Below are 26,989 nucleotides of genomic sequence, written 5' to 3'. Positions count from 1 at the left end.
CATGATCAGCAGTGCTTTTATCACCCCCTCTACTCATCACAGTCCTTGTACGGTGGAAGCCCATCCTGGCTGTGCACTGGAGCTGCACAGCACAGCCCGTGCAATGCAGAGTGCAGTTGTGTGATGCTACTGACCTGCTCCAGAGCTTAAGAAGTCACCTTCCACATTTGGTCTTCAGGGTCTCAATTAAGCAGCTGAAATTTTAAGCAAGTAAGATCTCAAGTAAGATCAGAAGCAGTGATGAAGCTCATTTGGATCTCTGTCTTTCTTCCTCTTAAGCATGGAATTAAGAGTACATTTTATAAGGCAAAATGCATTCCTGAGCAGGCATTTGTACTAATTCAGGTCCTGAAGTGGTATAGCCAAACGGCAGCACACTCTGAAGTGTTTCTATTCTGCTTCTCAGCATGATTAACTCAGCAGGATGGAGCACAGCGCTGCATGGCTTTTAGTACCTATGCTGGCTTAATGAGCAGTAGCTTGCATATCCCAAGGTGACGTATTTTTCCAAAGTTGTAAGCTGGGAATCACCTGGAGAGAAAGAGGACTGGACATTTTAAACGCTCCTTAGAGTTCAGAGTAAGTTCAAGCAATCATACACTTTGGGGCAAGCAAACATTTGCATTTCCACCAGTAGTGAAGATTTCAGTGGGAAAGCACAACTTTGTGTTTGAAGATGCGGTGCCTTTGGACAAACTAACCGGGGCACGCCCAGCCCCTGCCTAGGACTTCTGTCAAAACAGCACCTTTTCCTTTGGCATCTGTGCTAGCTGCCCAGGGGCCAAAAGCAGAGCACATACTGGGGGCACCACCTGCTTCTGTAAATTTCCTCTTGTTCACGAAGCAGGAAACCCAGTGGTCAAACCCTTAATGGAGCAAACCCTTTCCATCCTAGAAGACGTAAGCTACTCCACATGCTACAAAATCACTCTGAGGTCTGTGGAAGCCTTGCTTGTGATGAGCCTGAAGTCCAGAGCCTTACAGCCCTTAAAAATCAAAGTTCCCCTGCCCAAGTGGAGACAGACCTGTGTTAGCATAAAAACTTGAGTGGTGCCAATGCCCCTGAGCAGCTGCAGAGCTTGCTCCATTCTCTGGGACAGAAGGTGGAAGGAAGGGAACGTCCTTTCCCCAGCAGTTGGCTCAGGGCACTCCAGGAGGAGTAAGGGAAGACAGGTTCAAAGGGAGGCCATTTGCCAAACAAGGACAATGCTCATCTGTTCTCACCAGCTCTGTGATGCAAAGTGGTCATTAGGTGCCAAAGCAGCTGGGTGAGGTGACACACATTACTAACAGCTTCTGGTTTGCTAAGGGGCCATATAAGAAGAAAAATTTCTTTCTACAACGGGGGATAGACCACAGAGGGATTTGGCAGCTGCCATTGTGCAGGAAGGAAGGGGAAGAGAGTATTCTCCCCCTCAGATGGTTCAGCTGCAGTTTGCAGGCAGAAGTGGAGGAAAAGAGCTCAGGTCTGCACGCCTCCCCCCGAATACAGGGCATATTTGCATGTATTCAGGGCCTAGGATAAACTAAAATAGAAAAACATTTGGTTTCAGTTCACATCGTGGTTGTGGCTCACGTTTTATTTACAGAAAGGGCAGAAGTTTCCATGAGTGAAGAAATCCCCTTTCTTTGCAGGTTTAAGAAAACCAGTCAGCAGCAGAGCAGTGCTACTGAACTCAGGACTTCAGTCACCTGCTTCCTAATTCTCAAAGCAGCTAAAGCCCTGCAAGTCTTTTTTTTACCTTTTATAGTCACAGGACTAGTCAAGCAAAATCTTGATTGGATTATTCTGCTTTAATTACAAAATGCACTCAGACCAAAGGCACAATAGTACCTGGTACATATGTACACATTTCTCTCAATTGTAACACCAAAGACCAAAATGCCATCTGGTCCTGCTGTAGATCAAACATTCCCTTCTGGCAAGATCTTTGGATTATGAACAGATACCACAGTAATGCTTGAACTGCCTCTTGTGTGAAGGAGACCAGACTCTGTATTTATTTATCACGTACTTTGAGATCCTTTAGGGTGGACTATACATGAGATAAGCGAGAGAACAGATGCAAAACTGGAACCTTGGGAAGTCCATATCCCACCACCCCCTGGAAAAGAAAGGCAGAGATCAGGGTCACTCTATCTTTGCTGCAGTTAGGACAAGGTAGATAAATCACAAGGTTTTTTTATTGCTGGTGAACTCAAAACAGGCAACTTTAATCTACTGAGGAAGATACACATACAAACAAATGTTAGGCCTTGTGCGTTTTTTTTTCTTCTTAATGTAAATGTCTCTTCAACTTCAGTCCAGCTCCCGAGCTCTCACTGAGCTGCCACTGAGATCCTGGTAACGTGCTCTGGGCAGTTCTGCAAGATGTTGTAAGAAGCATCACATGTATTAAAAAGGGAGATTTTGCAGAAAAGACAAAGCTCTGACAGCAGCCATGTTGCTCAGAAAGGAGAAGTCTGGCTAATCCTGCTGCATTAGGTATGTGGTATTATACATAATTAAATGATTTAAGAATTTGCCAGGTCCTTTTCTGTTTCTGGTGTGCAAGCTGCAAGTAAAGTGCACTTCTGGGTATAAATTACCACTCTATGAAGATGCAAGAGCTGGGTGGTACACATCAGACACCAGTGGAAAGCAGACTACAACAGCTGTTTCAATGACACAGGCAAGAAGGATAATGCCCTAGGATACGAGACGCTGCTGGGAAACCCTTCCATAGTTTAGCAGTTAAATATTACATAACTCAGCAAAACACAAATAAAGTGTCATTTATATGGGACCTTCTAAAGTACAGGCAATAACAGACACGACTGCTATTGCACACCAGGTCAGCTCTGTGGACAGCCAGTCCTCCACACCACATTACTAACTCCTTTTAACCTTTCCAAAGAGCTTTGTAACAGCTAAGGAGGAAGCAGGGATCCTAAGGATATTTCTGTAAAGCTGAGGGCTTTACTTGATGTGGGGGTGGTGTAGGAGACAGCACAACACCACATTTAAGCTATGCTGTGAGAGGACAACCCAGCTTTAGACACTGCATTTGATGATCTTGACATAACCAGGGCCAAAATGGTGGGATCCCAATCCTCATTTGCACCTTGCAATTCTTGTTCTGGTTCAGTAGAGCTCATCTACATTATCCCACACACAAAGCTTTTTTTTCCTCCAGGTACAGTTTCAGGTGACTATTTTGCCTGGGTCTATACTCCTGAGACCAACACGGCTGATAAACTACATACTGTTCCTCTGATTTCATAACACTGGCATCGCAGCATCAAAAGAACTATCTGTTCCATGTTTGTTCTCTTTTAATTAAATGAACTATAAAAAGGGAACTCTAAATACCCACCTAAGTATTCTCAGTGATTTGGGATACATTGCATACCCAGGGCAGATTTGATTAACTCCTTGCCACCATTGTTTTCATGTGTCCATTGCCAGCAATGGATGCCATGTGAAAAGGGGAAGGGAAGGAATAAAATAATTGCTCTCTGTGTGATACAAAAAGGGATTAACACTGCCTTGTAAGAGCAGAACCAAGAAACAATTCTACTCACAGGGCCAGCAGTGCTTTTCCTCTCAGGAATGGCTGTGCCAGGGCAAGGAGCAGATTCACAGCTGAGCACCCCCTACCAGAGACAAGGGACCTACACAGAAATGGCCCAACTATTTCCAAAGTAAGAGTGGAATCCTACAACAGATTTGCATTTCAAGCCAAATTATCCCTGGTACAGCTCTGCTGGCTCTGGTGGAAGAACAAGAAAAATTAATCTGGCCCTACAGGACAACTATGGCAAACCTTCCCCATAACTCAGTTCAGGAGTGAGACATCTGACAGCTGGAAGCTCCATGTTTCTTGCTAACTTCAAAGGCCAAGACTTGACAGAGTGAATTACAAACTTGTGGCTGCCCCTATCAAACACCTTCCCTGCACCATATCTGTCATTGTACTCCATAAGTGTTCCCAATAGGTTAAATTTCAAACTGTCCCTGGTGCAGGTAGGTCTACAGTGAAGCCGCAGCAGTCCCTCCTGCTCCACCTCTCCATAATTGCTCTCACACCCTAACTCATTCAGGCAGAGTATGACGAAGGGCGTGCTTTTCAGATGGGTGTTTTGCTTTATATTTTTTTTAATAAATGTATCAGGCAGCATGTTATATCTCTTGCTGCCTCCAGTTACTGTCATGACAATATGGTTGTGGTTATTTAAAGCAGAATAAAAGAGAAGAAAAAGCAAATCCACTTGATACACTGAGCAGAACACTAGGTAGAACTGAACCAAGGCCTGCCAGTGCTGAAGGAACATGAGAGTCAGTGCCAGAGGACCAAATCGTGGATGCCATGTTAGCCACATGAAGGTTTTGACCTTCAAATACAATGGGCTGCAGGCAAAGTCATCGACATCACCAGAAACAGAGGAATCCCTGGAAAGGAAGGCAGAAAACTCTTGTGGGCTGTATAGTCTCTACAAGGTTTGCACGGCTGAGATGGGAGCTGGAATGTGCAGCAGACCCCCAGGCAAGATCTGCTTTGGAGGGACAGAGGAGATGGGAAGACTTGCACTACTTCTTGCGCCTTTTGCCAAGATTCAGATAGCACAGATTATGGTAAAATTCACTTGGCAAAAAAGGCCTTTATTAGAAAAACAAAAAAAAGAAGAAAAAAAAGGAAAAAATTTCTAGTGAGTATCAGGACTGAGATTTCAAAAAGTACAAGATCTGTATAAATTCAGCAAGATGTCCAGCACCAGATTATTTCATGGTGCAACAGAGAACCTGGGGAGAGGCCAATGGGACCTGGAGAGGGGAACACCATCTACCTCCCCAGCAGACTGCCAGTCTTAGGTACTTCTCAACAGCAGATGGATTTTCCTTTTTCCTGCAGCATCTCAGGTCCCACGGGAGGTATTGGTTGCAAGCAAGCACCTGAATATTGCCTAATGGAGTAAGCCAATCACTAACTCAGCTGGCGTGTCCATGCCCATCCATTGATTAGGTGGGGTTTTTCTGGATGCGTTTCTGATGTAGCATTTCTTTTTTTCTTCTTTCTCCACTTTAAAGTGTAAGCAAATGGACTGCTTTCATCAGTAATAAGTTAAAATCAGAAACGACCTAACTAACAAGTAACTGATATTGGTCCTTGGAGCCCAAAGAGTAAAATCCATAGAAAATCTATTGGTTCCATTTTTTCTGGTATATCCCATGCACACCCCCATTAGAAAAATGGGGTTTATGAATCTTATCATACAGCAAGGAGCAGTACCTCAGAGCCAGATCTGTCAGTCTGTGGTAGAGGTCTAGGCTCTCTCAGATTGCTAAGTATGGTTCTAAGTCACTGCTCAATCCGTCTTCACGTGGCCATTGGCCAAGGCAACGGGGGCGGTGGGGGCCCCCGGCTCAGCAGTCTCATCAAATCGTAAGCGCAGGGTGTTTCTGATCACCAGCTGCTCCATGATGAAAGAAGCACAAAACCATGGGATGGCATACTCCAGGGTGATCAGGCCCATGAAGTCAAAATCAAACTGGGAATAGTCCCATGGGCAGGCATTGAACTGGCGTAGGATGAGGCCAGTGGTAAACTCCCAGAGGTATGTCCACAGTGTGTAAATGAAGCAGCGCACTAAAATGTTACACTTGTCTTTGAGATACAGATACATCTTCTCCACAATGAGGATGGAGGTGCCATAGATGAAGAGTGCCCACACACTGGTAACACCTGGGAACTTCCAGTTGAAGTTGACCACAAACTCCCAGGCAGCTGTGAACATCACCTCACAGAAATAGCCATGGATGGCGTAGAGGTACCATCGTGAGAAAGCCGTCAGGGGTTCTGCCGCAGCCATTCTTCTGCACTCACCCCAGCAGCACTCTGAAAGGAAGAGGGAGAGAGAGGGACAGAGGAGTCAATGAGGATGTCACAAGTCCTTGTCCCCTAGATGGCAACACACAAACTTGTAACAAAGGATAAATCTGAGAAAGAAGTGACTCTCATTTTTACCACAGCACATTTTAAGTCCTGGGGAAAGGTGGCAGCTTACAGGGCTCCATGACTCAGGATGGGCCTGAACAACATATACTGCTCTGCCTGAAAAATAGGATGCTGCTGGTATTATATTGGTGATAAGGAGGGAGTTGATAAGTACAAAAGCTTTGCCAGGGGCAAGGTTGCCAAAGAATTTACTGGTTGCAAGTCAGTAGAAAAATATAGTCACTCCACAAGGAGCACACATCACATGTTTGCTCTTTTCAAGAAACACCACTGTACCTTACCTTTCTGATTCTACTATGGAATAGATTAGATGAACACAGCATTGTAAAACTGGGTCTTTCCAGTCTCTATACCCAAAATGTTTACTGTAGTGTAAAACTGAGCTTTGATGGGAGCTGCAGCAAGGGAACTGCAGGAGAAAATTCAGAGATTTTACACTTAGAGACACCATAACTTGCACTCATTATTCAGCTGAACTTTTATTTTGCCTGTTGAAGAACTCATCCATTGTATGGCTAGAATTTGTAAATTAATTTTCTTATGGTGTCAGACTTCCTGATACCAAGTCAAAAAGCACAAGAGAGGCACTGAAATCCATTCAGATTTGGCTTCAGCACAGCAAAGCACAAAGGAGGAAAATAAAAAGGAACAGCTGAGCCTAGAGAGGGGTAGTTAGTCATGATAAATAGGAAATGAGAACTAACTCTGTCTATACAGGAAGAAATTGGTGAAGAGGTTTTGAAAAGGCACAATATGCTTATCACTGAACTGTTTCAGCACAATTAGCTTTTACACTTTCTGTAGAGATTCACAAATCTGCCATGCTACAGTCAATGACACAAGGTGATTATAAGCATAATTTTACGGAAGCCTTGCAGATTTACACCACAGGATGAATTTGACCTCTTTCATTCTTAGAAACTTACTCTTTCAAGTTGAGTTTCTCCAGACTCCTTACCAAGCCCTATTTAACCTACTCTGCACTTGTCAGTTCTGTGGTGCAATGTGCTAGGAAAGGACCACACTAACCTTATGTACAGTCATTCCATGCCATCTGGAAAGAGACTGTTCCTGCCCTACCCTGTAAACACAGTGCCTCTCTGAACAAAGTATTAACATGCAGTATAACTGACATTCTGATAGGAGATAAGAGAAACTTCTGTAAGGAAAAACGGAACTATAGTAATAAACATGAAGAAGATATGCACAGAGGAATATTGAAAGTGAAAAGAACAGAGCTGTATCCATGATCTATTCACACCTCTCTTAACGAGACACACAACCAAAGCCTTGACAGTTCATATGATTTGGGTGCTTGAACAAAGACCCATTTTCTAATGGCAGAATCCATTTCACACAGGACACTGAGCCATCAATACATGCTACAGAGAAAGGTCAACAGCATATAGTGAGGACTAAAGAATCACTAGAGATTGCCTCATGTCTCCTAACAATTCAGTCCCAAGAAACCCTGCAAGACAGCAGAGGAGGTGGTACATGAGAAATACGCAGGAGGTGTATATCCACAGTCCATAAGAAGCTGATGCGTAAGGGCACTGCAAAACAAGGACAGTTTGTCAATGTAATGTTACTTGGTTATTTTGCCAACACAGTTGATAAGCTTAGGACTCTGAATCCTCATAGCATTACTCCATTCTGACATAATTTCAAGAACAAATCAAAAATCAGAGGTACAGTAGTAAGAGAAAGCAGTAAGAAAGCGTCATGGTTTAAACCCAGCTAGCAACTAAGTGCCAGACAGCCATTTGCTCACTGCTCTCCAGTGGGATGGGAAGGGGAATCAGGGGGGAAAAAAAAAGTAAAACTCATGGGTTAAGATGAGTTTAATAATTGAAACAAAGTAAAATGTAATAATAATGTAATTAGCTCTGTTAGAGCATGATGCTAATAATGCCAAGGTTGTGGGTTTGATCCCTGTATGGGCCATTCACTTAAGTGTTGGACTTGATGATCCTTGTGGGTCCCTTCCAGCTCAGAATATTCTGTGATGTTTCTGTAATATATAACATCATTACCCAGAGAAGAAAATTATTGTAAAGATTTTACTAAGTTGCCAAGGGATTGTATGGTTTTCCTCTCTTTTCTATAAGCCTTTCTAACTTTTTCATTTGTGATCCTTAGTCCTTGCACTTCTCTCTACAGCTTTACATTAAATGTATTTGAACTGTTAGCTGGGAGCACCCTTGTAATTCTGAAAGTCTATTCACAAAGTTGGATCAAATGCACAGAGGCTCCTTCCCTCTCCCCCTCCATTTTTATTCCAAGGTTGCCCTCACCAATTATTTCCGTTGCCTTATACCTCCCTATAAAAGCCAAAGACTCATAGAAACATGTCCAACAAGCCACGTCCTGTTCTACTTCCCACTATTTCCTCTGTGCAATGAAGATTCCTCTTTCCTGGTTCTATACCACATGCTTAATAGAACTCTATTTATTTTCTGTTTCTTTTTTACTGTTTGCCAAATATTTAGTCACTACACTAGAAATCTGATAATTGAATTAATCTAGATCAAGTCTGGGACATCTACAACACAAGTTAACCCAATCCAAAGACCACCGTTGAGTTCTTTTGAATCCAATGGCTTTCACCACAACTGCAAAGAGACAAACATCAATGCAATGGCGCTGTCTGAATATTTGCCTTCTATACTGTCTTGTGCCCAGTTGGCCCAACCTCAATGGAAACTTCTTCTTACAATATGCTTGAAAGAGTCCTCACAGACTTCCTGCTGATTAGGAGCATCCCAAGACAGGGCAGATGCCAATCTGTGCTAGCCCAAACATAACTGGTTCCACTGTCCTGGGCACTAAGCAAATCCACAAATCACAGCTCCTCCTGTAAAATATTTCATCCAAAATAAAACAAAAAGTACACAGTAAGACATAAAGGGAATGGAGGATACATTTAGGGGGGCTATCACAAGCCACAGCACATCACTGCACAAGCTGAGGACTGTACAATTTAATGGTTACAAGTCACTTGAGCATTTACAAAACAATTAAAACTGCAGCTTTTCCCAAGCATCTTATTTCCCAGCCCCACCAAATTATTTGGTGTCTGGTAAGCAATACTGCACAAAAAGGTCTCAAGAGGGACATAAAGCAGAAAACTGTTGTTTTATTGGGCAGCAATTCATGATAAAAGAATCAAGCTGAAAAGTAGTTGTGTGACATTAGCAGGAGAAGCATCCAAACAGAAGGCCAAGACTGGATTCAGTTAAGAAATACTGATTTGTGAAAAGCCTCAAGTAGATAATTGAACTTGGTGATGCAAAACTTTTAACGGAGTGACAGTAATACTGACCAAAAGGCTCTGAATGTATGAGAGCTATTCAGTCTCCTGAGGAAAACAAATGACATTCATTACTGAGGTACTTACAGTGGGATGGGCAGCAGCTTCCTGAAAATCAGAAACACAGCTGCCAGCTATGCAATTGTCTCAGCAGAGAGCAAACAATGCATGGAGACTGCGCATGGATGACCATGCTTGCACTGAGGCTGCTCAAACTGTGCTATTTTGGGGAAAATAAGGCACTTTTAAATTCAAAGTTTTGAAAATGCTTTCCATCATCAGCAAATTACATTTCAAATAGTTAAATAGAAATAGTTCCTCTAACACAAAGTTATTAGGAAGCCTGAGCTAGGCCAGCACAAAATTTTTCTTTCTTTCTTTCTTTCTCTAGTAGGACCTTCTTTCCAGCTTGCTGAGAAAAAAAAGCCAAGTCTATGGAAACCATACATGGACCTCCAAGGAACACTCAAGTCCTTTCCCTGACTGCCCTGCCCGTTTGCATAACTCTGCTAGCAATGAAGGGGCCAAGAGCCCACTCCACCTAAAGGAAACAAGCGGGAAAGTATATGAAGAACTGAGTTTCTCTACAGAAATCTGGTTGCAGCACCAAGTTCACTGAGGCCACAAAGCTGGGAGGAGTGGCTGATATCCCCTAGAGCTGTGCAGCCCTTCAGAAGGATCTCAACAGGTTGGAGAGATGGGCAGAGAAGAACAGTCTGAAATTCAACAAAGACAAATGCAGGGTCCCACACCTGAGGAAGAATAACTCCATGCAAGGACAAAGAGGCAATGGGCAGAAACTGATGAACAGGAAGTTCCACCTGAATATGAGGATGACTTTCTTTACTGTGCGGGTAACTGAGCACTGGAACAGATTGTCCAGAGAGGCTGTCCTGTCTCCATCACTGGAGATACTCAAGAACCGTCTGGATGCAATCCTGTGCCATGTGCTCTGGGTCAACCCTGCTTGAGCAGGGAGTTTGGACCAGATGACCCACTGTGGTCCCTTTCAACCTGACCCATTCTGTGATTCTGTCATCAGCGCAGGACTTTGACTTACAGCTGCAAGAAAGAACCAGGATTACACTTTAATATTTTAGAATTTCAACTCTGAAATGGGTATTAATAATCCCCTAGGTTGAGGTAAGATACAGGTAAAACTGATGCACCAGGCCAAGTAAGGAGAAAGGACTGACATCCCAAACTGCCCCACTTCACGTGAGACCCCTCTGTGCAAGAGGGGCACTTCCATACTCACAGTTGGTTTTGTAGGTGATGCAGCCTTGGCAGGCAAGAGGGAAGTGATCAGAATATGGACTGGTGGTAGACCAAGAAATAATGGCAGATTTGTCTCACACAAGCACTGCAGGGGAGACCTCAGTGGATGTTGTATTCATGCCTGATTAAGTTCTTGATCACTGCCTGGCTCATTTTTTTTCAAAGCTCTCCTTTGCAGTGGCTTTCTGCCCATTTCCCCGCTACCAAGCCAGACTGTGCTTAAAAAAAAGTATCTCACAGATTGTCTTTATTCCCTTTAATCCAGCAGAATTATTTAGATGCTCTAGATGAGTGTAATGAGACTTCATCAAGAAAACTCTGAATTAACTCTGAAGTGCTAATAAAAGAAAAAAACAAACAAAAACCTCCATGAGAGAATTCGCCTAATTCAGTGATGTCCTGAGGCTATGAATTCTGTCAGCTACTTGATCCACCGCAGGTGAACTTGAACTATTGCAGCATGTTTCTTACTCATAGTGCCCAGTTATTTCTGCAAGTTAAAAAGTTAAGGCACAATATTATTTTATAAATTCATATTTTAAATATTTACTAATATTTAGTTCTATAACATGCATGTTTGTATTTCTAAGAAATGCCTTAGATACATCTATAACCCTATATTACATATCATAATTACTCTTTAAATTTGAAAAAGTGCAACCGAGATATATACATAATTGGATACTTCAGTCTCTCCAAACGACAGGACCATGAGTAGCATACCACGCTGAAGTGAAGGGCACTCGCTTCTTCCTGCCCATGAGCTGTACTGCTAATGTCCTCCTTCCTCAGATTCTTATTACCCAAATAGTACTTATGTAAAAGTAACCATTCTACATGACTTTTTAATTACTTTCATTGGCACATCACTGCAGCTACTGTGTTCTTTCTTAAGAATGGGAGAATCAGATGTGTATCTGCTTTCTGCTTTAGCAAGGATTACAGTAGATATGAGAACGTGTTGATGCAAATTGACATGCATTTTTGAGCAATACCTCTTTAAGTGTAATTCTTATTTTGCATTTTCCCTGTGAGTAAACACCTAACAAGCGTACCTTTGCAACCATGGACAACATTCAATGAAGATGCTGAAAATCTGGCTTCAACATTGTCAGAGAGGTCTCACACACCATTAGAAGTAAAGGTTTACAGAACAGTAGATGTGTACAGAACACTAGGTACTAGATTTGGCCCCAAGACATTAGTTCATCAGTGTTTAAAGATTTATACAGTAAAGTCTTAGTGGTACTTATGTGCTGAAGTCATAATTCTGAGGAGATATTCATCCTTCAGGTAACTAAGAGCCTCAATTAACTGTGGCTCAGAAAATAGGATTTCAACTGTACTGAAGTGTGGAAGAGCTCCAGCAGATCGATTAATCAAGCCCTGCAATGAAGGTAAAAGCATACCACAGACGTCTCCAAATACAGACTCTCAGTGCCCTCAGGAAGGATCTGGAGCCCTGGGATTTTGGTCACTTCTGACTCATCTGTTTTTGCCACTTCTCTGTCTGGACTCTACGTCCATCAGGATGCACACTGTCTCCCTTCCACATACTGTGGGGTAAGAAAGCACAGTCTATTTCTTATCTGCGTTTTCCCCTCATTTTTGTCTCTAGCTCCTTTCCCATAAAAGGCACATCATTTTCCTGCCACTCCTTGTTTTCTTGTTCCCTTGCCCAGTTCACTCTGTACCTGCTGGCAGCCTCTGATCCCTGTCTATCTTTCAAATCTGGTCCAAAGAGAATTGGGATACAGTCAAAAAGAATGACGACAAAAGGAGATTAAATTAATCCAATTACCAGACTAACCCAAAGGGATGGGGAAGTGTGGTTCTTAGTGGTAATGCCTGTGTGTGGACTGCCCAGAACGTACCATTTCACAACGGGAAGGAGAAAGGTAGGGTTTTCTTGGGAAGGAGTGTAGAGGGGGGTGGCTTCTCAGAGGACAAAGAGAAAATATGAAGACATTGTTTAAAGAATAGCTTTCTGACTAAGGTGATCTCATGAATGGCAGTAGAAGTGCAGAAAGTGGAGACTTTCCATGTCCTGCCGCACACATTGCAAGAAATGTTACCTTATGTGAAGGCACCTTAGCCCACCTGAGTGACCACTCCAACTTGAGAACAAATTAAGGCAGTAGCTCTTTACTTACAGTGACCAAGAGGAATGTTTCCTTTGTACCTGACAGAAGTTAAGAGCCCCAAGAGTTATGCAAGTAGCAGACTTGAAAGACACTATGGAAATGACTGAATCCAAACCTGACATCTACAAGTACTAAGCCTAAATCTCCCCAGCATCTCCTTCAGGTAAGGTCTTGTTCTTCTCCAAGCCTGTTGGTATAAGGCTCTTGAGCCTTACCTGCTGCCTTTCCCTGTTTGAAAAAATATGCCCTGAGTTCCCAACATTTGCTGATACTACGGTTCTCAAAACAAGCAAATGTCCAGCAAGAGCCCAAGTGCCTGACGTGCCTCCAGCACAAAGCAGAGACTTTGAAGCCAGAACTCTCCTACAGGAGCAGGCAGAGCTTCCCATTAACACTGAGGAGGAGGGAGCCAGAATTACGGAAGGTCTGTCCCCAAGGAGATGGCATGTCCAGGGAGCACAATCTGCTCTGAGAATCTGTATCAGCCATCCTTCAGTTTTCGGCGCTTAGTTGCTGGATTCACCATTATCTTAACCTGGACAGTTGACTTCTTTCTCTGCAGTGAGAGCAGACCTGAGTTCCTACAACCCAGTTTTCAAAAGGTGACACGTTCACACACTGTGACTGCAGGCCTCATAGTTCCCTAATGGGCAACTGCCTGACTCTTAAGCTCCTGTAAGCTGGGCCCCTTCATATCAAACTGTGTATTCAAGTACAGTGGTAATCAAAATTCATGTGTGTTTCAAAAGCTTAACACATGATATTAGCTGACTGAAGAACATAATGCATATCATGCCTTAAAAGCAACCCAAACCAGAGTAACTAATGGAGAGAGAGAATTTGTCCTGCCTGAAACACAAGAGTTTACAAGATTTTATCCTTTCCACTGTCACTACACAGCCAACACATGAAAAGAGAAGACAACATTATGGCAAGACATCATGTGTCACCCATCTTATATGGTTTCTTACAGCTTTTTGGAAATTCAGACAGTTCATTTTGGAAAAGGCAGAGTTTTTTTCTTCTTAGCAAATGCCTCATCTTTCCAAAGCAAAATGAAAAGCAAATAAATCATTCTGCTTCAACCTACAATAAAAAATTGGTCAACTTACAAAGGTCAGTATCAGTAACAAACAAATATGCTTAGCCCAACACTTCTGAACAGTCTTCAGAAATAAGCCAGAATCAGGATGAAATGGATGAAAGCCAGATTTGGAAAAAAAAAAGACAAAAACATTCAAACATTTTTCACATTGAAAATAAAGCTTGGCAGAGAAAAATACTATGACCAAGGTGCTGAAATATCTAAAATCCTAGCTTGCTAACATACTGACACAATCCAAGTCACTTAAATCTGTATCATTGACAGATTCAAAGTAGTCTCTCCTCATTTCCTACAGGCAAAGGTTAAAGCATCATTTCATAAAACTAGCTGCTTCGTTTATGGAAATTCTTGTTGCATATACACAACTGTAAAGAACTGTTTCCCTCTCCTTTTATTACTCTTCACTGGTGCGCAAGCCTTTAAAAATTCCCAGAATTCAACTGATAGTAGGTAACTGGATAGTTTAACTGGACAGTCACTCTTCTTCTAGAAGGAACAGAACTGCTGCAGCTCATAAAGAAACGCAGCATCTTGGTCTAAGCTGAGTTAGGGTTAAACCCTGCAAGCAGAAGATACTGCATAAAGTCAGATGAAACAGGAGAGAGCACACTTTTAAGCACCTTCAGGTTCATAGCCCAAGACTGTTATGAAGAGTTTCCTTCTCTCTTTCCCCTTTTGGAAATCTCTTGGTGGTAATTCTACATCAAATAATTTTTGCTTCTCAATATATAATCTTTTCCTTCCTAATATTGAACTATTTCTGAGATGTCAAAGAATCAGGTCTCCTAAGTGCTATCTGCTACTCACAAGGCTGTGACTCCTCAAGTTTCCTCCTAACATCCCTGGTGTAAAACTTGAGCAGTCTCAGAGTACTAAATTATGCTTTTTCACAACAGGAATCCCTGTGGAGCCTCCAAGATTACTTCATCTACCTCATCTTCTTAATTTCAAGTTCACACAGACATCAGAGGCAGAAACATCCTGGAAAGGAAGGGTAGAAGAGGATAAATCTCAGAATTCTACTGACCACCTCATCATGCTCAACAAGATCCTCAAGTAGACAACCATGCCAACAGCTGGGAAAGGAGCTCCTCTAAGCAGTTGCCCAGTTTTTCCCACTAGTGCCCACCAATTACCATACCATGGGTATTAATCATGCTATCACTGGCTTGCAAAGTATGTAATCAGCAGTGGAAAGATATTGTATGCACAAATAAATTAGTGATGAGTTTTGTACTTTATTGTTCATATTTATTTCAATTCAGCATCACTTAGGTAAATTTGCCTTCATAGACTTGTCAAATTTCTCTGTCCTGAATAACAAGTCAACAAAAACTTAGGTTTTAGGGCCTAGTTCCTATACAGCAAACATACGCCCCACTGTATTGGGTACTTCTGTTCCTATTTATATCTTTGCAAAAGACGGCTGACATTTTTAGCACTGTTATTTCCTAAAGGTATCAGGAAGCTTAGCATTCAAGTTACAATTACAAAAACACCATCTTCATGTTTTATGCACACCTGTCATTTTTCTCTTTTGTAAGCCTGAAGCTTGAGATCCTCCATAAACCTCTAACATTTAGCTATTTATGACTCCCCTTCAGGTCATTCATTTGATTATGTGCTGTGTGTCCCAAGAAGGAAGCACAAGAGTTTTCCCACAGGGAAACATGACTGAAACTCAATCTTCTGAAAGGTGGCAAGTTGTCCACTCAGGAGCTCTTTCAAAAAAAAAGAATAACTCAACTTTTGGGCCCCATGTAGAACTGGTATTTGCCAGGGCATTTCTCCCTGGCATTCAAGGAAGGTCTTAGCTCTTCAGACATTAATTTCTTAGCTCAGCATGGGTCCATAAGCTTTTGCTGTTGCATTCTACAGTTCCCTCCTTTTCCAGTCAGCTTTTGAAGGTACTGTTCCAGTAGTGGTTCCCATCACTGTTCTTCCAACTGAGACATGTGCTTCCAGCTGCAGCTTCATGCACTCCAGCTCATGAACCAGGGAGCTGGGTCATAAGGATGGCCTGTGTCTCCCCTGACTAGAGCTGATGCCACCTTGGTTCTTTTCCTACTGTTTCTGAGCTTCTTATTGCCTCTCTCCCAAATCACAGACGTGGACTGTTCTCTAGTTTGGACTGGACCATAGATACCTGCTTTAATGAAGGCAACATGCTATGTCTACATAAATTTGAATTCTACCTCTAGCTGTATAGATATACAAAGATATAGAGACACCTTCATATATTGTCCTATTTTATTTGCTGATTTGTCCTCTTTTCCCCTCTGCTTGAAGGGGATGGATTTTTTTCCCATAACTGCCTCTTCTGAATGTGTTCATTTTTGTGCTGAGGTGAGCTTTTACAAATGCTACAAACACTACTATTGGATTTAGATTCATACCTTCAACCTGCCAATCATTTATCACAGCTTCACAGAGTGTGCTCACTTCAGCCTTTACAGAGCCTCTCTGAAAATAGATCCATTTAATATTATGTTTATACCCTTCTTCCACATTTCCTTTTGTGCCTGCAGCATGTCCAAATGACCATGTCATACTAAACAGTCTCCCCAATAAAACCAACAAATTCATTGCTCCAATACTGGAAAGAATTTTCAAAATCTACCTGTATTTATTAGTCAACCTAAGTGTAACCCTAACCTTGGGTTCCTTAAGACAGAAAAGTCTGTACATATGTGCAGAGGGCTGCGCCAGAATATTCTAAATGCCTGAAGTTCAGGAATTTACCTTTCATAGTACAGCAAGCCCAGATCATGAAATAAAGCTATACCATAGCTTCAGACTGCTTTACAGATCTATCAGTTTATGGTTGAGACCCAACTCACATTCACCCCTTTTCTGAGATCCAATCTACACATCCAGCCTTCTGAAAAATTCTAAACCATCTCTTGTGAATAGCAGCTAACATGCATCTGCTTCAGGACTTGTGGAATGTAACTGCATTATGTCAATATCACCTACTTCTAAACACCTGAAAAAGGAATTAAGCTTCCACCTTAGAAAAGAAAATCCTTAAGAACTGCTAAGTCTAATCCTAAACTCAGCAAGGATGTAAAAATACTACTCACGTCTTCACTCAACTGTCAATCTGCACAGAAGACATTTTCCACTCTCAGCTGCAGAAAGATGGCACAGTTGCAAAAAGTAAAAGCACAATGATAGAAGAAGACTTGAATTTGAGTCCACACACACAGCTACTGCAGCAGAAGACACAGCAATTTTCTTGCTGGTGTATTTGTCTTTATTCTGTTTTACATGCTTCAAAAAAGAAAATGTTCCAAAACACACAGAGCTCTTTTCTTATACATATTCATTTAATTCCCAGTGATTGACAAAACATCCTCGTAATTGAAACACAGGCACTAATTGGCCAAGATTATTGGCCATCTCAGAAGAGAGACAAGATAACAAAGTATTCTTTTACTTGACTCTGGAAAATGCTTTTTCCAGAATAGATAACTCAGGTTGATGCATAATGCAGAAAGTTCATGTTCTCACTATCAGAGCTTCTCTTTCCTTTAAAAAAGCACTGATGTTTCTCTGTACAATCCAGACAGTAACTTTCAATGACCCTGAATTCCCTTTACAAAAGTATTTGTGATGATCATGGAGGGGCCTTAGGAAAATGTGGAGACACAAGTGTGAAGAAGGAGGAGTTGGTGGCCCAGTGTCTCCATCCAGCTGGGGTTGTGATGTGCTCAATCTTTCCCCACTGCAGGGCTCCACAAGAAAATGCTCATGCCAGGAAGAATTAGCTCCTGCAGATCCAGATGATGTTTTCAGTAATTTTGATCTTACTGCTTTGGTCAGATCAGAGACAGAAACATGATATTCAACTTCAAACAGCTTCAACCCCAAAGATGGCGTGAGGATCTGTAATTTACTGGCCCCCTTCCACCTCCCTCTCAATATCAGCTGACTCAGTAAAACCTATCACCTCTCCTTAGAAAAGGGAGTATTGAGCTGAACAGACTTCACCTGGTTCCCAGAAGAGGCTTATTTTTGAAGTCTCATGGCAGCCTAGTAGCTGAATGCTATGAAACACAGGACACCTTCAGCTGAAACACTGGAAGAGTCATCTACATCAGATAGGAACATGGAAGAGGAAGTGGTAAGACCACAACTTCCCGGCCATGAGGTTCAGTTCGTTTTTTTCTTAACACCTCCTGTACTCAGCTTCTCTTTTTGCCAAGTACCAAGCTTCCACTCATTTCTATCAACTTGTCAGAGGAAGTTTATTGCACTCTGCACCTGGTTGGAAAGACTCAGTTTCCCCATGGGGCCTGGCAAGCACAACCAGAAAAGGAAACAACCACGGCTGTGTCATCCTCTACAGCATGGAGGCAAACCTGCCAACCAGGGGTCTCATCCAAACACAGTAGAGGCTTTTCAATGGATGGATAATTCAACTGGCTTCCTTCCATTGAACTGTAACCTAATGCTTTACCTAGACACCATGTAACTGTCCTTTTGTATTTAAAGAGGGGAGACAAGAATAAGAGAATCTCAGAATAATTTGGGTTGGGAGTGACCCCAAAGACCATCCAGTTCCAACCAGCCTGCCAGGGGCAGGGATACCTTCCTCTGGATCAGGTTGTTCAGGGCCCCATCCAGCCTGGCCTTGAACACTTCCAGGGATGGAGCATCCAAAAATTCTCTGAGCAACCTATTCCAGTGCCTCACCACCCCTCACAGTAAATAATTTCTTCCTAATATCCAATCTAAACTCACTCTCTTTTAGTTTAAAGCCATCACTCCTTGGACTATCACTACATGCCCTTGTAAAAAGTCCCTCTCCAGCTCTCTTGTAGCCCTCTTTAGGTACTAGAAGGTTCTATAAGGTTTCCCTCTCAGAACCTTCTGTTGTGCAGGCTGAACACCCCAGCTCTCTTAGCCTGTCTTCACAGGATAGGTGCTCCAGCCCTCTAATCAACTTGGTGGCCTTCCCCTGCATTCATTCCAACAGGGTGATGTCCTTCCAGTTCTGGGGACCCCAGAGCTGGATGCAGCACTCCAAGCAGAGTCTTATGAGGACAGAGGGTCTCAGTACAGACCCCTGAAGAACACCATTTGTTCCTTGAAGTCCATTGGGACTCTGAGCTATTCACCACTACCCTTTGGATGCAACAGTCCAAACAATTCCTTATCCACTGAACAGTCCACCTATCAAATCCATGTCTCACCAATTTAGAGAGAAGGATGTTGTGGGAGACCTTGTCAAAGGCTTTACAGAAGTCCAGATAAATGACGCTTGCACCCTTCCACTGATGGAGTCACTCCATCATAGAAGGCTACTGGGTTATCAGGCAGGATTTGCCCTTGGTGAAGCTGCGCTGGCTGTCTTGAGTCACACAAGAGTGTCCTGGCCCATTAATGATTGGGCACAGAGTTCCCAAATTGGCAGGGCTTTCCCAGGGTCACACTGTTTTCTGCCCAGATCTTCATTTGTGGTGCCCTTTATACTCAACTGATTTTTTCAGCTTTCATTCTACCATCTCAAGAAAAGTTTAAAGATACCCTCTAAACAACTGGTTGTTATTTTAGGAGGCACAGCTGTTATTTAAGCAGTGAGGAACTGATACCTCTTTTGAGCTGACACTGAGCTCCCACTGACTGAAATGCACTTCTGACTTGTTTGGTTTTTGCCTCCAGTAATCTGCCTTACACTATTACTACAACATGATACCATTCTAACAAATTAATTATTTGCATGACATGGTTTTACTAGATTTTGAATTTCATATAAACATTTCATACACGCATGCATACAACGGCCCAAATTAATTCACGAATTTCAGGCACTTATCCAAGGTACCTTACAAGCTTCACTTCCGTACAGGCTCCCATTTGTAGTTACTAGAGCCTGTGAAGGTACCTAGAGATGGGCACATTCTGTAGACGAAAGTGGAATTGATCATTCCTGATGCTATCTTTCCTGCATCTTTCCAGTACGTACTTAAAGGTGCTTAAAGCATGTACAACACTGATTTATTCACCTTGGTGAAATACTTGAGGTTACATAGGGTAGTTTCAGGTCTTATCAAACAAGATTTTTTCTTTATCTTGCTTTCCTTCTGGGCAACAATAGGCACCTCATGCCTCTGGGCAAAATACCAATTGAACAAAGATGTCAGTTCTCATCTGTGTGTTGGGAACTGTCTTGTGTTAAGACTAGAAAAGAATTCCTCAGTTTTAAGTAAAATGGTTTGATAGTGTTCACACTGGACACCAAAAATAACCCTTTTCAAAAACCCCAAACCTTAAATTCTTTTTAAACCATCTTTAAAATCTGCTCAGCAAACAGAGCATCAGGTAACCCATAGCAAATAGAACCAGAGAGGCACCATATGTTGTCTTGTCCATGTTTATGAGTTGTCATTTTTATGTCCATGCTTAAGAGTTGTCATTTTTGTGCCTGAACTGTGCTTCTACTATTGGCAGTCCTGGAGACACACACTCTGGTCAGTTGTCCATTCCTTTTTAGATGTACACAAACCTGCAGCATACCAGGACTTCTATGACAATCACTAGCTATTAAGCAATACACTGTTGGTAGAATGAGTAAGAATGTAAGGTTTTGTCTCCTGCTAAGACAATCTAAATATCATTCCGTAATATTACTAGTCTTGACACATGCAACAACAAATCCATCACATTACACAAAGACCAAACAGCACTATCTGCACAACAGTTCATAGTAATGCCAAGGTGTTCCAAGTGTTAGTATTTTCAAGTGTGCTTGTTTTGCATCGGCTTGTACTTAGAAGCTAGATTACACTGCAGCTAAGTATCTTCACTGTCTCTGAGAGTTCCCACAGCTGGAAAGATATGCAAAGTTAACTTAAATATTACATATGCAAAGTGAACTTTTAAATGAATGTGCCTCAGCCAAGGCAGTGCTGCATGTGTGGCAGATAGATAAAAGTTCTAGCAGCACACATCTGTGCCTGAAAAGAAATGGAGGGTGACTTTTGCCATCCCATGCTGATAGTAGTTTTCTTGGGTATTTCTTATGTCTAAGTCACTCTACTGAGTCATCTGCACTCAGACACTCTGGCAGCACAGTACCAGATGCAAAGTTTTGCACTGCATCCACAACATTGACAGATCTTCCTTCCTTCTCCTGCTGAGTTTACAATGACCAGTATATAAAAGAATAAGGAGCATCTTATGCGTGGAAGCAGCCCCCATACAGCAGCCTGCCCTCACATTTTCCCTGGTAGAGCCACAGCATGTAAAAAGTTCCAAGAGTCTGGCTACAAGCAGACTGGGTATCAGAGGATGCTGAAAAAAAGTGAAGCTCTTCTACAGAGCTGCATGAAGGCTCAGCAGTCAAAAAGCAGGGGACATTAGCAATCCACTCCAACTTTCATCCTGGGAGTACTAAAACTAAAATATCAACTAGACTACAGTAGTTCTTCCAAAGCAATTCTAAAAGGCATTGAGACTGATAGATAACACAAAGAATAAAAATTTTCAGTTCCCCTGAAGTTGCTAGATAGAGCTTAAAAGACTAACTATCAAAAAAAGATAAAAGAATGCAAAAGTATGCACACAGGATGATAAATGTAGCTGGAACCAGTGGATAAACAGAAAATTAGGAATATAGTGGGGGTTTTGGCAAGTTATGTAACAAGAAGCAACATGCATGCCCAAAGAAAAGTTCAAGGAATGGTCACCTGTCATATTGGGGCACTCAGTAAGTACAACCACCAGAGACCCCTTTAGATGACCCTCCAGGACCATAAAAGGACTTCCAGTTGGAGGCAGATGAATGCAAATTAGTTCTAGGGAAAGTAATGTTTCTGTATTAGTTAGGAAGTACATTGTAATGAATGTGTATAATCATGATGGAATAAATACCCTGTTGTAAAGTTTCATGACACACATTCGATTAGAGGAGATATCCTCTGAAAGTGTCCAGCACTGTAATAAAGAATGCCTGCTCTCTAATACTTCAAATTGTATTAGAAAGTTTATTTTCTGGCTGATTTCGGTATCACTACAACAAGGAAGTGAAGCAAGTAGAAGCAAGAAAAGGACTTTCCTAAGTCAGTGCCAAGGTGGCTACATGGATGGGGTTGTTGAGCAGCTCTGCTGCCTCATGAAGCAATATGCAAACTGATGCAAGTCTTGTAATGAGCTGTGCTAGCCCTAGGAGAGGCACAAGGGGCAAACAGTGCAGTGAACTGACACAGGACTGATGAAACCTCTGCTTTATTACTAGGTTTGCCACGATCTGCAATATGACCTTGGACACGTCACTCCACCTCTCTGTGCCCCTCCCTGACTGCCATCTGGCTGATTAGACTGAACTATTGGTGTGAGGGCTGCATCTAATTATAGATTGGACTGGCAGGTAGCACAAACAGTTACCTATACTGACAAAAGTCAACAGGCAAAACGGAAATAGAAAGAGCAACTGCATCCAGTCACTTGCAGAAGTGGCAAACTGAGGTGCAGTCAAAAAGGCTGCACAACTAGGCAGCTCTTAGCACCAGTCTCATTTGCTCAGTCATCTGTACCACATGGATTCCCAAGTTTACCAAAATATTTCTTTCAGGGTGCCTGAAGGTCCATCTCTAAGCCAGATACAAGCATTTGTACTTAACAGCACATTCAATAAGCTTCTCTGTACAGCACTTAAGATTGAGTAATTAAAGTAAATATTTCTGCAGTACAGTTTCTCATTAGCAACCTAATTAGCCTTCTGAAAATAATTAACATTCCTTTCTATAAAGGGAACAGATGACCCATTACATCCATTAGACAAGCAAAACAAATGCTGAAGGTAAAGAAGATTTATTCAGGGAGACAGCAAGAAAGCATCCAGCAGCAGTACAAGTGAAAAAGAATGGTTCACAAATGCCTGTGAACCATGAAGACTGGAAAATGCAAGTGTGTGTGCAGAACTAGTATGTGCATAACTGCCTGATCTGTGCACGCAGCATTCACACTGAGCATTTTCCTTCCCCTGCCTCTAGGATCCACCGGTAATCTCATCACTGAGATGCTGAAAAATTCCCCTCCAACTTGTTTTGAAAGCCAGAATTAATCAACCATTCACAGTCAGAAACAGCTCTCTCCACATGCAAAAATTCCCCAAGGATCATGTATTTTGACTATTAAAACACTCTCAAAATGCCCATTAAAACAAAGCATGATTTAATGTCAGATATAGGGACAAGTGACTTGATAGCTATGAACCACATGAAGTACACCTGTCAAGTTTCATGGGGTGGTGCTTGATCAGTTAGCATGCCCCAAAAGAGTTAAGCATGTTTCCTGACCAGTGGATGTTTGAAATCAATGTGTCTGCAGAGTCACAGGCACCAGTATTGTGGGATGTGTGTGTATATACAGATGACAGAAAGCAAAGGACAGAGGTCAATACATCACTGCCTGGTGCAGCAAGAACTGTGGTATCAATATTGTTTGATGCACTGTTTCAGTGCAGAACAACAGATAAAGGAGAAATAAGCATCCACATATTCAGGTAACATAGCAACCATTCATGAACATGCAGCTGCATTTTCAGCCAGTGTCATGTTTGATACATACTTAATTTCCCTGGCAGGAAAACTGAACAGTCATAGCCTTCAAGTGTGATTGCAGTGAGGGCAAAGCTCAGCCACACAAAAGCTTCCACAGCTACATCACTATGGAAACCACAAATCCATTGCCTGCTCTGTTTGTCTACTTCTTTCACTGATTAAAAACAAACAAAGAAAAGGTATGCTTCCAGTTTATCACCTTTTCACTTTGGTCAAGACCATAGGATGACAAACACATTTTACCTTCTTCAGAAGCAACCATTTCTTCCTTGACAGCTCTCTTTGTGAAACCTACCCAACCTCTCAACCCAGCCGGACAGTCATCCCTCTCAGCATGCTTCCACCACTTTTTTTAGTGAGGACTTTTCAAACGCAGTCTGGGATTTTATCTTAGCCTCCACAGTTTCCTTCAGCTTCTGGACTAGGACAACTTCAAAGGTGACTCACTCTAGGGCACATCCAGCTGGCTGACATAATGAGAAGCTGAAAACTGGTCTGAACACAAGATACGATGTCTTGTTTTGACTGAAGTAACATTCCCTTCCTTTCCAAGAAGCTCTTTAAGAACATTTGAAGTGTTCTCAAAATGGAGTAGGGCACATTACAACAAAGGCTGAACTTTTGCTTTAAGAAGACCATCATTTCTACAGCCCACGGGATGATGAGAGATTACTTCTACGTCTTCAAGGATATCACAACAATGCCCAAGCCAGTTTAATGAAGGACAAGCTCAACAGAGTGGTGATCACAGTCTGCAGGGTCTTGTCCCCATGGCTTTGAAAGCAGATCTGTCTGCATCTCCAGCAGACAGCATACTGAATAGCCTGAGTGGATGGAACCTACAGGAGGCGGAGGAATGAATAATTCATAGTCTTGTTCTGCTGCCAATGGATGCATGTTTTCTTGTGCCCATACAGCACTCAATTTTGTTTTAACAGTAATAGGAGACTTCTGCGCTTCATTCGATGGTTCTTGAGGATAGCAAGAAGCAGCATTTGCTCTACTCACAGCAATAGTACCATATACCAGAGCACTTGCCAGACACAGCTTTCTTCAGAAATATTCACTGCTGCATCACTAACATAACGTCTGGACTCATACAAAGCTCAGTCCATCACCATCTGCCTTCTCGGAAAGCTGCTGACACTTGCTTTGTCATAACATTGCAGCACTAGTCTGGACTTTGCCACTCAATAGATGACACTTGTTGATCAACTGAAGCCCAGTAATCAGCTACACAATGGGCAGCAAAATCACAGCTGGAGCTCTAGGCAGGAGCTGACCCTGCTTATCCACACTGTTAGCACTGCCACAATTAAGTCTACTGCTTTCCTTCAGCAGCTGACTGGGTCTGCTCCCCAGTCTCAGAGAGTATCAGGGGTCTCTGAGCAAGAATACCCAGAGGAGTGGGACAACAGAACAGCCCAACACAGGATCTCTTAGGCACTACAGCTAGGAGAGTGTAATGAGACATCTGAGACAGGACAGACTGAGGGATGATGGTGCTACATGTATCTGAAGTTTATGCATGTAGCATCTACATATTCAAAGTGAGTTCCCAGTTAGAAATAAAGTACGGTGCACAGCCTACCCATGAAAGCTGATCCACAACAGGGAAAACAATACTGTAGCCTGAACCATGCCACATACTGCAGACACAAAGAGCATGTTGTAAGTGCTGCAGGGTCTGGAAATTGTTCTGGTCCCACAATATCCACCTCACTGACCAGAATCAATATAAAGTTTTGCTCTGGGATATAAATCACCCTTCCAAATTGATAGCATTTTACATGCACTCTGTGGAAGTGTAACTGATTGCCACAGCATACAGGAGAGTGGCAAGACGAGGCTAAAAAGATTAGTACAGTAACACACTGATGAATCAGGTGCAGAGATTGCACTGCTTGTTAGGGCCAGGAATAGATTCTTCATCATCCAACTCACACCTGTGCTTTCACAGGAGAGAGCAACCCTCTGCTCTTTACCTACTGCTCTGGTTTAGCTCAGAGATGCTGCTCCACTGTCCTGATTGTTTCAACTGCCTAAGGCTATCAGAGTGTGAGGTTTCAAAGAGACAATAACACTGAAAAGTTTGGCTGTATAGATTACAAGCAATCAGAATGATGTGACTCACAGCAGACAGAAATCAAGGGTGATGTGTGCAAACGGCGATCTTACGCCTCCAGAAAACAACTTGAGGTTTAAACCAACAGAAATAACTTTGCAGTCTACATATGTAAATTTCAAAGGTCCCATCTACAACGCAGTCAGCTCTGTACTCAGAGAACTGTTCTGTTTTTCTGGTCTGAGTGCAGTCCCACCAGTTTTACCCTCCAGACCTTACCTTTTCTGGGGAGGGATCCTGGAGATCTCCCACTTTTTGGCCAGCTCCTAGCTCACAGCATCCACAGGTAGACTAGGTTGCCTCCAGCAAGTCCAAGCTGTTTCAGATGCCAGTCGTTGTCAGCCCAGGTGCGTGTGACCAACAGCTAATACAGCAACCAGACAGCCTTCCTAAACCAAAGAAGTACAGTTTAATTTTAATACAGCAGAACACAAGAGAGGCTTTAAACACTGAACGAGCTAAGTGTATGGATAGCTTAGCTCCAGTACCTTGGGCCCTGGAAGACCTGACTTCTTCAGAGCCCCCACACGGCACCTGTACTTGCCCCTTGCCCAGGGTGGCACCCTGACAGCTGCCTCTCCTTGGGTGAGGCTGAGCCTTTCTGCTCTCCACTGTCCTTCTGGATCTCAGCCACAGCAAACACACGGAGCAACTTCACTGGAGTCAGTGACCAAAGGTTCAGTGCTACCGTCTCAGCTGAGCTCTCAGTTAACCCTTGGAGGGTCTGCCAGAAATTGCTTTACCTCTATTTTCCCCATCAATGTCTCAATTTTTTAAGTAAGCTTCACTGCTGATACCTTTCCACCCCCATCCTACCTCTCCTAACAGTGCCTCATCTTCCCCAACCTCCTCTCGTCCTCACTTCTCCAATCATCACACTTTACTTCTCTCTTTCCCATTCCAGAACAGAGTGTGGACTTCATGTAAGCAGACCCTTGCCACTGCCACCCACCCAGCACCCCACCTGTTCCTGGAGGCATTGGCACTAACTCTCATCCCCACTCCAGTGATCTGACTGCCTTTCACTTCCATGTTGGGGTCAGGCAGCAAAGCTGCATGATCCAAGCAAGTGGAACCCATGAGCTGGCGCTCTCCTCATCAAATGCTGACATTTAGGATACCACATTCCTGATTTTGACAGAAGTCATGCCTTGAGGTGACAGCTTCAAAACGTAAATATCCAACACCTTACTTAAATCAGCCTCACAGATCTTACAGTCCAAGGGCTTGTCTATACATAGCATTTTTCTGGATTAATTGCCTATGAAGAAATTAAAGCAAGGACATTTATGTGTCAGACTGTGTAACAAGTGAGTTCTTCACATTATCCTAATGAATCTCAGCATTTCTGAGCACCAAAATCCAAGAGGAATTTGAGATACATGTTTTCCTTAATAAACAAAAAACAAACCTACACTGTTTTTATTTAGATGACACTGAACTACAAAACCACTCCAAT

The 26,989-nt window shown here is 42.6% G+C and overlaps 2 protein-coding genes across 3 annotated transcripts in view; both read right to left on the bottom strand.

Moving 5' to 3' along the window:
- Positions 1–25,830, bottom strand: part of RAD51B (RAD51 paralog B) — a 424,424-nt gene extending 398,594 nt beyond the window's left edge. For both annotated transcript variants that reach the window (XR_004240589.1, XM_032110706.1), the window contains exon 1: positions 25,750–25,830. The gene's annotated coding sequence lies outside the window, so the exon portion shown is untranslated. The remainder of the gene's footprint in view (positions 1–25,749) is intronic.
- TMEM229B (transmembrane protein 229B) lies at positions 2,163–25,914 on the bottom strand. Its single transcript, XM_032110708.1, has 2 exons — positions 25,750–25,914; positions 2,163–5,876 (listed from the first exon to the last, which is right to left on the bottom strand). Exon 2 carries the CDS (start codon positions 5,848–5,850, stop codon positions 5,347–5,349), a length of 504 nt encoding a protein of 167 aa, XP_031966599.1. The 5' UTR covers positions 5,851–5,876; positions 25,750–25,914; the 3' UTR covers positions 2,163–5,346.
- Positions 25,915–26,989: the final 1,075 nt, after the last annotated feature.

This window comes from Corvus moneduloides, chromosome 6, assembly GCF_009650955.1.
Source record: "Corvus moneduloides isolate bCorMon1 chromosome 6, bCorMon1.pri, whole genome shotgun sequence".
Taxonomy (NCBI): Eukaryota; Metazoa; Chordata; class Aves; order Passeriformes; family Corvidae; genus Corvus; species Corvus moneduloides.
The sequence above is the reverse complement of the archived record's forward strand: the minus strand, read 5'-3'. Positions and strand labels throughout refer to the sequence as shown.